Here is a 12,835-nt window from a genome sequence, read left to right as displayed (position 1 = left end):
AGTGAAATGACATGCCTTAGAAGGACTTTGACTAAACTCTGTTCTGACTACCAACAGCAAACCTAGAGCTAACCTGATATCAGGAACATCTGAGCTGGGACAGGGTAAAATGTGGGTCTGCTGTCACTGCCTGATTACTGATTATACAAACCTGAGTCAGCTGTACATGGGAAAATGGAAGTGATACCAGCGATTGGCAGATAAAACTGGTTCACTGTGACCTACAATAACAGGACCAGTCCTGTGGTACTGGTATTCCCACAAAACTGGGAAATAAAATCTTTCTCTAGCCCACCAAATGATGTCTTTACCTCCAGGGAGTCTGTTAGAGATCCAATAACATTATTATTATATTATGCACCTGAAACCACATTCAGGACGTTGCATATGACGTCATGTATAGAACAACCTAATAAAACAGCTGAGCTTGTAAATAACACGTTTTAAGGTTGCTAGATAGTGTACCACTGAAAAAGCTATGGTGTCCTGTACTGTGATTCAGCAATCATTAATCAGATGTATTGACTAAACACCGTTCACTATCACTGTCACAGTTCACTACGAACAGAGCAGGTGTCTGGGAAAGGACATACAGTACAGTAGACTCAAAAATAGCTGTGTTCTCCAATCAGTCTGACTTGGAACAGTTATGAACAGTCTTAATGGAAAAAAAATTGATGACTAAGTCGTAAAACTAGTCTTAGCCGTGCAACCGGCCCCAGGTTTTCCCCTATGGACAAACCCAAACAAGTTATAAGATACTGTACAGTGATAAAAGGGTGGACACACCAACTTCTCCTTGAAAACTCCACACTCTGAATAGTTTTTTAATTAAAAGATTGGAGTCCGACATATAAAAGTCTGACATATATCAGGCGAATTTTGTTTGTTTCACTGGAAGATCGAATTAGTAGAGATGATGTGGTCAAAAAAAAAAGAAAAGTAAAATGAAAAAGATCCATAACATGCATTTACAAAATAGATAAGGTGAATTTAATTCCAACTTTAAAGATCACCTTTTCAAAATGGAAAATTGTGTAATGACAAATGGGTGTGCCAAATGCATGTCTTAATGTGCTATATGTCTAAACCAACAACATTTTCATCCAAAATGTGTAATAAAAGATCAAAGTCTGAATACAGTTGTCATAAAGTGGAATTTGCATACTGTGATGTACTGTATAACTGAGGGGCCATTTTACACTACACCGTTTTCAACTAAAAAACATAAAATTTTGTATGCATTTTGGCCATTCATTTACATGACAACTGCGTTTTTGGGCCCTGAAACGCAAACTTTTGAAAACGATACCATTATCGTCTCCGTGTAAACTACAAAAAATGTGAATTTGTGAAAATGGTGACTGCATGCGCATTACATGTTCAGTCAATAGGCGTAAAGTGTTTCTTTACAAAGTGACATCGCCAACTACTGGCCTGTCATGAATAATACAGAGTTTTTTATTCGTTTTCGGGGATCTGTGTGAACGGGATCGTTTTGACAATAGTGTCATCTGTAAGTGAAAAATGAAAAGGTAAAACATCCGTTTTTACAACGTTGTCGTGTAAACATACCCTGAGTAAAACTACTTCTAAAACAATATAGAAAAAAATGTGAGGTGGGACTTGATTTTGTCCATCGATTTTTGTTTGCTATTGCTGTGATCTCATGTGAGTGACAGATTGTCCCACCCTCGTGCCACTAAACACGTCATCATCAGAGAAGAGATGTCACTGATAGTGGGAAAGAGGGCACGTGAATTTAAACAAAAAAATAATAATAATGTTACGGATAAATCATTAAATAATAAATCCTGCAATATTCCATAAAAAAAAATTTAAAATTAAAGAATTGTTCATTTTTTTATTTCATGGTGACTTCAAATAGCCACAGTGGCAAATCAGAAGAGATCTCCAGACAGCGTCGGGACACACTAAACGTCGCTCGCTTGCAGTTTCATTCATCGGGATCGTTCTAGTTTTGATGCGTGCGTAGCGTCGGTGTAATTGGGGTGTCAAGCCACACCTACCGTAACTGTTCTCCTGTAACGAGGACTTCGGCCATGCGCTCCAGCTCAGCTGCCTTCTTCTGTGTGCTGTTCCCAATGTCGTCCATCTCTGGATATGAAATCATATTCGTGAATGTGACAAATCAACGTTTGGAGGAAAAATACGCTTCTCGTGAAACGAATTGACATGCACAGCGTGCTTAAATTTGTATTGGGTGTAACGTTACTGAACACGCCTCTCATATAGCATATTAATTTGGAGAGGCTTGATGATTATGACAGCTTTAATATTTGAGGTAGACGAATTGTCCAGAATGAAATGAGCGAAAACAACACAGCGGCATGTTAAATGTTTATGTAACACACCATCCTAAAGATTTAAATCAGACTCCATAATGTAAGAACGTCAAAACAAACAGGCGATATGGAGAAAAGATTGTTTACCTTATTAATACCGATGCAGATCGAGACTTCAAACAGATCTGAAATGATGTTTGCAGAGGAATACCAGCGATGTCACTGAAAGAGCATCACTGTTCAGTGGATAACAGCTGAAACCTAGTCGAAATAACTTGTGTCTTTTGTGTGCCATCAAGTGCCCTCAGCCATCACGTTTACATGCATGAACCGCAAAGCTTTGCAATAAATCCCATCGAAGCATCAAACAGCAGATTATTTGTGAAGACAGACTCCGGCCGATTAATTTTCTTCATTCCATTGTGGATTGTTTACTATTCTCCAGTGAAAGCACGTTACTGTCCATGTTGCAGGGCGAGTCAACTTGACCATCCTCATAGGGGGAGGAGTCACCATGAGGGGCGGAGCCTGGGGCCCATCACTTTACTCTCGAATGTACACTTTACCACCCCCCCACCCCCCTTTTTTCTTTTTCTTTTTCTTTTTCTTTTTCTTTTTCTTTTCCTTTTCTTTTCTTTTAAATATTAGATTCTTTTTGCCATGCCTTCATCCTTGATTTTTGCAGTCTTTTTATTCTATACATAATGGTAATTCAGAGTAATCTGTATACAAAAATATTTAAAATAGTCATAAAACAATCGTAACAGATGCATAAGAAGTAAAATTAACAATAAAAAGTAAAAAAAAAAAACTATTTAAAATGTAAAAGAAATATATATATATATATATATATATATATATATATATATATATATATAAATTTTATTATACATTATTAGCCTATATATTTTATTGTTTTATTATCATCCCAGACCTAGACTTTCAATGCTAAAATCTAGAATTATTTATATAAAAAATAAAAAATATTATTATGTTTAAAAAATATGAAAAGAGTAAGATAAACATAAATCTATCTATCTATCTATCTATCTATCTATCTATCTATCTATCTATCTATCTATCTATCTATCTAACTACAAATCAGTCCAGATGTTGTTTCATGTCCACCACAACAATTTTGTTTTTCTAAAGTTAGTGTTTACCTAGGACAAGAGTGTCAATGAAGAGAATTGAAATATGGTGCATGATGTGTGAAGAAAACAGAAAATATATCTTGGGGACTGAACACTAAGAATCCATAGTGTTCAATTGTAGTGCACATTTTTTTGAGCATCACAACTAAAATAAAATGAAAGAACACATTTCAATGAAATCTTGTTATTTAGCGCCATCTTATGGACTAGTGACGTTTACACACTGTTACGCGCCCGCCTGAAAACGCTCATTGGCTCGTGGTACTGTCAATCAACCGGAACCTTCTCTTCCGGTTTAAATATTGCGGGAAAGTTGAGCTGCGTGCTGACAACAGCACAAGTGTTTATGTTGTGTTCAGTCGACCTGGATAAAACAATTTTGATAACATGAGGACATTAGAAGAGGTTCAAGCCACATTACAAATAGCTAAAGTAAAAGAAGAAGACCTGCAGCCCATCACTTACTGTCTCTCTTTTGGAGATAGTGTGTCGTCGGGCGATTACTGTCTCCTGGAGCTGGATGATACACTTTGCAAACACATCGAAGGTGGCAAAAGGTGAATAGAGCTTCGTTTTAAGATCAGCTTACCATCTCAGTATTATTTTAGACAGATGACGTTTTTAACATAAATTAGTATTGTATGCTGCATTCCCTTCTGGAAAAGAAGTAACGTTAACTTCAGCAGCATACTTCAATTATTACGGAATTTAAAAGTATGCTTAAGTGCCAACTGATTTCATGTTATTAACAATGGAAAAAGTAAATAAATATATATATATATATATATATATATATATATATATATATATATATATATATATATTTATTTATAACACACATAAGTGTACTTAGCTGCTATTTGTGTTGAGAAAATAGTCATAAGTTATGAAAATGTAGGCTACTCTCTTTACAGTAAGTACACTTAAATGACCTTTTATTTCATTAATATTTATATTATCTGCAAGTACAGTTTTCTTTTTTCAAATATACATTTAAGACTTGTAGTACACTTCAATTCAATTAAGTGCACTTCTTTTCACAAGGGTTGTTAATGTGTATCTGTCCTGAATGATATACGTCCGTTTATGTTTCTCATTAGTCTTATAATCAGAGGTGATAAAGACGAGCATGCTGTCCTGTGCACTGAAGAAAAGACATACGACTTGAAAATTGCGGATACGTCAAATCTGCTCCTGTTTGTCCCAGGATGTAAAACGCCAGATCAGCTGCCCGACAGCTCAACATCTCAACTCATGCATGCGCAGGTGACTGACTGGAAAAGTTGTTTCTGAGGATGCGATTTTATTCTTTATAGTAGGTGATTATGGAAAGTGTAGTGCTGATTGTGTGCATTGACAGATATGTTGTTGTTTTCCAGATTTGGGGGTTTTCAAATAGTTATTGGGAGCTGAGAAAGCAGAGACCAAGGTTGAAGAAACTGAAGAAACTTCTCATGGAGAATCCATATGATGGTCCAGCGGTGGGCATCCAGGAGGAGGCGCCAGGAGAGAAGGTACACCCGGAGTCACAGTTAGTAGCCCATTCTCACAATATATATAAAGGATAAACCATGGCTAGCTGTGCATTAAACAGTTTTAATTAATGCACAACACAGAGGCAAAGAACCACCCCACGTGAAGCTAAGTGCGTTCAAATCGTTATGTGCACAGCTATTCGTTGATTATCCAGCCTATACCATGGTCATTTGCCGGCACTGAAAAGTTAAAGCTGTTGTTGTTATTTACATTTGACCGGAAGGCTAAAATTGATGGTTATTTTCATCAGTTACGATGCACTAGATCTAGCACTCTGCCTGCTTTGAATCAGACACAGAGATATGGTAGTGCGTAATATTAAATTTATCTGGATGGATGAATTATAGCTTTTATTTGATAGAGTTATTGAAAGAGAGAGATGTGTGTGTGAATTACCTGTGTCTGTGCACAGCGTCTTTCTACTAACAATGAAGCTGTTTCAAAAACAGCGGTGTAACGCTTTTGTTGCTGAGAAATATTATGTAGCTATTCAGTAGAGAAGCTAATTTAAGAAGTCATGGGGCAGCGTTGACAAGTGAAGTTTCTTTGCTTCTGAATATTTATTTGTGCTGCGGGGTCTCCAATATCTGTGCGTGTGTGTGTGCTTCAATGAAAACAGTGCATTAATATAGAACAGTGATTTAAAGTGACTTGAACTACCTGTGCAATAAACGGTTTTAATGCACACCTTCCAGCCAATCAGAATCGAGTATTCAGACCATGGTATAAGCAAAATTTACGTGTGTTTAGATGAGTTACTAATATATTAACAATGTGTGTACTTTTAAAAACTTTGTAGAATTAAGATAATTTATTGTGCTCAAAAATAACATCAAACATTTTGTATTTCTTTAATCTGTTAGTACACTATCGATGACCTTCTTGAGAGAATCCAAGCAAGTAGAGAAGAAATTGAGACGCAACTTCAAAATGTTCATGCTTGTGAAATTGACGGTGAGCTGAAACAGTTTTTGGTCAGATTAAAAGTTGTCTTTCTCTCTTAAAAATGAATCAGAATACTTGGATAAGACCTTAAAGCCACACTAAGTAGAAATTGTGTTTTTGTCAAACAGCGACCCCTAGAGTCGCTGTGGAATACTTGCACTGTCGTAAATTATATTATAACATTTTTACATGATTGCAGCTAAATCACAAGTAAATAGTCTATAGTCTAGGGGCCTACTGTATAATTTAATTTGTGTTGTTTTTATTGGAATGTAAACATTACAAAATGACAGATAACATCAATTAAGTTAAATGTACGTCGCATTATTTCGGCCGTTATGATGTCATTAGACATGATTATTGCAATTTATCATAATAGTTTGCAAATTGTGCTCGTTTACACTATTTACAACCTCTACGTTAGGCTTATTTATGATAATTATGTGAGATATTGAAAGCTGTTCTCATGATAATCGCAGGAATCAACGTGATAAATACACCTCACAACACCTGAGTTCAGCTGGCAAACTAATTCGTGAGGCATAGCTATCTGATTGATCAAAACGATTCCATTTACACCTGGTCACATAAATGTATTTTTGCGAAACGGATTTAAATTCGATCTTCAATTCTCGCGCTATAGTATATGCAGATTTAATGGAGTGCACGTCACCGAGATATGAGCTGCATTTTATAGATCATCAGCTAACATTTCAAAATCAAAGACCGCAATAAGAGAGAGCAGTAACAGCCCTGGTAAGATCATTTCGTTTCTTTACTTTTAATGATGAAGATTGTGTGTTAAGCGTCTGCGACTTACTTTCACTTTGATTTGCGATAGTTTGCACGTTGGCTTGATGCAGTTGCTCATCTGCGGTGATGCGTGTTCCAGCGCGTCGTCATATCTGGATATAACATAATAGCCTATACAACGCTCTCACACGTTTTTTTTATTTATTTTTTTTAGCATTTTTGGGAGGAGTACAATTTACATATGTGGTTTCAACAACCATATGCATTTACACTTGTCCAGTTTCGTCTGGAATGCGTCTCAGATCTCCTCCTGAAGTGGTTTGAGGGATCGGATTCAAATCCGTCTCAAATGCGTTTCGGAGGGCATTTAAACCTGGACTTTTCACGATCGGAAAATGCATGAAGTGGCCAGGTGTAAACAACCCCCATGACAAAAACATACGCACGAAAGCCGAAAACAAACGCTGGTTGGCCTCTCACGTCCAAATTTGACGAAGTGGTGGGGGAAGTGACGTATGCCGTAAAGCAGTCGAATTTTGTAGTTCTTTTTGTGCTCTTGTTACTACCCGAACACCGAAGTTACATAGTGCCAGTAAAAGCGATACAGACCCTGTCAGGCTATGGCAGACGTGTCATTCAACCTATTGTAAGTCGATGTACCATCACAAGGATCTTGGAAATATATTATGAAGGTTGAAAAGTTACATAGTGTCGCTTTAAGTACATATTCTCTATGTAGTGTAAGGTTTATATTTTTGATATGAAAAGTGAAATAAACTTTAGGTGGGTTGCTGGTATTATTATTACATACAAATTATTATAGTTTGTAATTGAGTTATTTAATAATTCCTTTTTTTTTTTTTTATTATTAATATTTGAGAGAACCTTCCTTAAAAAAAAAATCATTAGATTTTTTTTTTGTGGTCATTATTCAGTTTGTATTGTAGTGGATTTTTCCCTAAACCTGACTATCTAGCGTCTGCAAATCAACACTTAATAAATAAATCTGGCGTCTTCAAATCGACACTTAATAACCTTTATACTCTAGCTCTCTGCGTCTTCCGTCGACAACTTACTTGCTTCCCTAAACTGACCGGCTGCGCAGCAGTAATAACAGACAGACTTTCAGCAAATGTCCTTTAAATGCCTTTATTAACGGCCGGGAGAGTGTTCGAGCAGTTCTCAGAGAAACTCTCCCAAGAAGAATCAAGGCTGGAGGATCTCAGACAAATTCCATTGAGAATCCCACAGTACACAAGAATACAACAGTTTTTATAGTATAGAGGTATGGCATAAATGTAATTTCCCCACTATTTGATTGGTTCTTCATATGCAAACCCCTCTGTTACTAGGTAAAGCAAACTTTGTTGTGATGACTTCATTTGTTAATCACAAGATTCTAACAGACTGTCTAGTTTCATTTCCCAAACTATGTTATTTACACACACACACACACACACACACTCAAAGTCGCAAGTTTTCCATTTGTTTCGTACAGTACATCCTGTTCAAATGTTAGATGTTAAATAAGGTTAGATGTTAGAAACATGGTTAGTTTAATATACAGTTTAAAATTTCGACGACAGTATTAAATTGTCAAAATGCCCAATTTATGTAGAATTATGTTTGATTTTGTATTTTACATTAATAACACTTTAAACACTATTAAATTGTTTCAGATGTACTTAAAAGTTGTATAGCTTCTGGCAACTTCTTGCCCTAAGTAGTAAATCTTATCCCAATTGTTACATTTTCAGTTTTGTATTTTAAAAACTAAATTGGCAAATGTTTCAATTTATTTCTTAATAAAATATTGGATGCATTATTGTTGTGAACATGTTAAAGTGATCTGTACATTAATTCATAAAGCCATAGGTAACGTGAACTGATAGACCTGTGTTTGTAGGATTTTGGAGGATCCTGGATTTTGATTATGAGATGAAGCTCCTGGGTCATGTGACCCAGCTGGTGGACTCAGAGTCTTGGTCTTTCAACAAAGTTCCTCTCACTGTTTGTCTGGAAGAGCTGGGATCCCTTGAGCCAAAGTAAGTAAATATGAAAGATAAGAAAGGTGTTACTAGAAAAAAGCAGATCAGATTCAGCCTTTCAAAAAAAAAAAAAAACTTTTAATGTTTTTGTTTTGTGAACAGAGCCATGATAGAACACTGTCTCAACTGTTATGGAAGATGCTACACAAGTGAAGGTCAGTTTATTTTTATTTAATTAACATTTAATGAATGGAAGGACCTCTTATTTTTTATTTGATTTTTTTTCATTAGATGGTCAGGTGATGTTTGCACTGGATGAGGACAAAGTATGTAGGGCCACAGCTCAGCTGCTCCTGCAAAATGCTGTGAAGTTCAACCTGTCAGAGTTCCAGGAGGTTTGGCAGCAGAGCGTTCCTGAAGGAATGAGCACTAGACTGGATCAGCTCCGGGTGAGGACTTTAGTCAACTCAACAACACTTACACAAACATTGACTAACATCAGTAACATGCTCCACTGAGAACTTAAGTATTTCTCAAGAAGTATGTTCGTGTCCATGTTTTTTTTGTCGTTCAGGGTTTAGCTCTATTAGATCGAAGCTCTAAGCCAGAGACCATCTCGCTGCTGCGGGTGGAAGATTTGCCTGAGGACACACTGGAGCGATTCAACAGACTCTTCAGCCTGAGAGAAAAATGGACACAAGATGACATTGAACCCTACATACAGTGTGTATTTTGACATTTGAATTGTTTAAAAGAGGACCTCAACTTTCTTTAGTGTGTAAAGTTGCTGTTTGAGCATGAAAAATGTCTGCAAAGTTATAAAGCAATGTCTCACACCAAATGGAGTTATTCTCTATATCAGTAAGCACTGTTTTTGAACTTCCTGAAATGCCATGATTTTAGTCATTAGTTTTCTTCTGGGAACGAACATGTCACGATATCCCTCATTAAAAAAAATCCTGCATATGCAAAATAAAGGAGCGAGGCCTGGTTGATCTCCATTAGTTGTGTGTTAAAACTCGCGGTTATGGTAAGGTGCTTCATATTTCCGAAACGCACTCGAAGCTGTCGACCAATCAAACGCAATGGTCCAATCAGAGCACATTGCTGTTTTTGGACAGAGGGGCTTTATGGAGACTCAAACTAAACAGTGTTACTGACATACTTGGAAGAGAGGTGCTGCAACAATGTAAAATATGTTAAAAATAAATAAATACAAAAATATTGAATAGTCATACATGAAAGGGCATACGGCCTCTGTAAACAATATTTATATATTTTTCAAACAATACAATGCAATATCAATCTAAATAATTACTGTTGTGTATGTTGGCAAATTTCTTACAAATTGCAACTCCTGAACTGCCCTTCGGCAACTGCAAGTTTTCAAAAGATTAGAATTATTTACAGACATAACCCCCAACTGATTGTTGTTTCTTCAACAGAGATCTCTGTGGAGAGAAGCAGACCACTGGAGCCCTGCTGACCAAACATGCCCGTTCATCTGTGCAAAATGGTATTAAGGTCTACAATTCAAGAAGACCTGTAGCAATTTAACAACAAAACAAGTCACTGTAAAGCAACTTAGTGTTGGCTTTTATGTTGTTGTCAAAAATAATAAACGCATTATATATTGTTATACTGTGTATCTTCGTGTGTATTGTTTTGTACACTACTGATACAATAAGCCTTAAAACGACTGTCATGTTTACAGTTGGTTAAATGTTAATGTTTTATATTATTTCTGGTGTTGGAATTTGTACTGCTTTGATTGATAAATTAAGCATATAAGCTCTCTGATCATACCAAAAGACACATCCATAACTCAGATTTTTTGTTTATCAAATGTATATTTAAATACAGTGGGTACGGAAAGTATTCAGACCCCCGGTAAATCTGATAAAAAATGGCTGTAAAAAATAAATCTTTCATTAAAAAAATTTGATCTTTCGTTCAAAAAATTGGCAAAAATATAACCTTTCATTGAAGTAAAAGTATTCAAATTGGGGGGTAAATCACATTATGAAATAAATGTTTTTCTCCAAAACACGTTGGCCACAATTATTCATACCCCTAGAATGTTTTATGAACCAGTGCAATTTTTTGTGAGGAGACGAGTGACGTGCTCTCTTCGGCTCGTTAAAGACCATTCTGGCTGCAGCACTCTAAATCAGTTGCAGAGGTTTGACCGTGCAAGCTGGAAAACCAGCCAGGAGAGCATTACAATAGTCCAGTCTGGATGAAACTGAAGCTTGGACAAGGAGTTGTGTAGCAAGCTCTGATAGGAAGGGCCTGATCCTCCTAATGTTGTACAAGGCAAATCTACATGACTGGGCAGTTCTAGCAATGTGGTCTGAAGTTCAATTGATCATCAATTACCACTCCAAGGTTCCTGGCTGACCTTGATGGAGTTATGGATGACGAGCCTAGCTGAATAGTGAAGTTGTGATGAAGCGTTGGGTTGGCTGGGACCGCAAGTAGCTCTGTCTTCGCAAGGTTTAGTTGAAGGTGGTGGTGGTCCTTCATCCAGCCAGAAATGTCTGTCAGGCAGGCTGAGATAAGATCAGCTACCGTAGGATCGTCAGGCTGGAATTAGAGGTAGAGTTGTGTGTCATCAGCGTAGCAGTGATAGGAAAAGCCATGTTTTTGAATCACAGATCCTAGTGATGTCATGTAGATGGAGAAGAGAAGTGGTCCAAGCACTGAGCCCTGAGGCACTCCAGTAGCTAGATGTTGGGTCTTAGACACCACACCCCTCCACGATACCTAAAGGACCTACCTGAGAGGTAAGACTTGAACCATTGAAGTGCGGTTCCCGTGATTCCCTTCATCTTTAGGATTGAGAGGAAGATCTGGTGGTTAACTATGTCAAAGGCAACAGACAGATCCAGCAGGATGAGAACTGAGGATTTGGAAGCTGCTCTTGCCAGTCTCAGAGCTTCAATTACTGAGAGCAGGGCAGTCTCAATTGAGTGACCGCTTTTGAAACCAGACTGATTGTTGTCCAAGAGGTTGTTCTGTGTCAAGAAGGAAGAGATCTGGTTGAAAACAACTCGTTCAAGTGTTTTCGCGACGAATGGAAGAACAGATACCGGTCTGTAATTTTCCAGATGTGAGTGGGTTTCTTAAGCAGTGGGGTTACCCGAGCCTGCTTAAATGCTGTGGGGGTACCAGTGTGAAGAGAGGTGTTTATGATGTGCGTGAGTGCGGGTACAACTGAGGATGAAATGGTTTGAAGTAGGTTAGTGGGAATAGGATCAATCGGACGGGTGGTAGGGTGATTGGAAAGGAGGAGTTTAGAGACTTATGCCTCTGAGAGTAGAGAGAAGGAGGGAAGAATGTGTGTGTTAGCTGGTAAAATGTGAGTGTCAGTTTGTGGATTGGTAAATTGGCCGCTGATGGTGGTTGTTTTATTTATGAAGAATGTGGCAAAATCATCAGCTGTTAAGCCTGGAACACACCAAGCCGACGCCGACGAACTAGCGCTGATGAAAGCCGACTGTGTTGTCGCCTCGCGTCGGGGTTAAAAGCTGCACTTGAACACACCGAGAGAACTACTGCCGACTGTAAGCAAGAATGCGCCTTCTGCGCCTGCGTGTAAATGAGACAACTGTCTATTTCTGCAGATATATTCGTCTATATTCGTCATTCAAAAAGGGAAACCGACGGTGCCGGCTGCAGATACACAAACCGTAAACAAAGCAGTGCGTGCTTACCGTTTTGAATATCAATCCTGCTAAACACTTTCTTTATTCCACTCCTCTCGTGTTAATATTGAAATATGCGCCAAGGAACACTCAGGTAAGATGACATATCATTAGAACAGCCTTCTATCTGTACCGTTTTGACTTTGCTCGCTGTTTTGCTATTATTCTCGTGCACTGCCTCGTTCACTAAGCTGAACAGCCAATCAGAGTTCCCTCTTTCACCGACGGCCCGACGCCGATTCAACATGTCGAATCGGCTGTTACAAAGCCGACAAGGGCCAATTTCAGCCGACGGTGCGGAACACACTGAGAAGATTTAGTCGGCCGACGCACGGAAACTGCCCGACGGCCGACCGTCGGCTTGGTGTGTTCCAGGCTTTAGGGTTGGGAAGGGAGGAGAAGGTTTTGAAAAGCATGTGAGAGTCAGAAGAATTGTTCATTTTTGT

General features: G+C 37.9%; 2 protein-coding genes across 2 annotated transcripts in view; one reads left to right on the top strand and one right to left on the bottom strand.

The window, feature by feature from the left end:
• Positions 1-2,789, bottom strand: part of deptor (DEP domain containing MTOR-interacting protein) — a 37,919-nt gene extending 35,130 nt beyond the window's left edge. The window contains exons 1-2 of the mRNA XM_082150016.1: positions 2,454-2,789; positions 2,031-2,118 (exon numbers count right to left, since the gene is read on the bottom strand). Of these exons, the coding sequence (XP_082006142.1) occupies positions 2,031-2,116 (86 nt within the window). The 5' untranslated portion in view covers positions 2,117-2,118; positions 2,454-2,789. The remainder of the gene's footprint in view (positions 1-2,030; positions 2,119-2,453) is intronic.
• A 954-nt stretch (positions 2,790-3,743) lies between these two features.
• Positions 3,744-10,321, top strand: dscc1 (DNA replication and sister chromatid cohesion 1). Its single transcript, XM_082150017.1, has 9 exons — positions 3,744-4,017; positions 4,561-4,726; positions 4,840-4,974; positions 5,860-5,950; positions 8,601-8,739; positions 8,845-8,897; positions 8,974-9,131; positions 9,257-9,405; positions 10,128-10,321. The coding sequence occupies exons 1-9, from the start codon at positions 3,848-3,850 to the stop codon at positions 10,237-10,239; spliced, it is 1,173 nt and encodes a 390-aa protein (XP_082006143.1). The 5' UTR covers positions 3,744-3,847; the 3' UTR covers positions 10,240-10,321.
• The last annotated feature ends 2,514 nt before the right edge of the window (positions 10,322-12,835 follow it).

Source organism: Leuciscus leuciscus (genome assembly GCF_965113295.1).
Source record: "Leuciscus leuciscus genome assembly, chromosome: 20".
NCBI lineage: Eukaryota > Metazoa > Chordata > Actinopteri > Cypriniformes > Leuciscidae > Leuciscus > Leuciscus leuciscus.
This window is presented reverse-complemented; position numbering and strand designations above follow the sequence as displayed.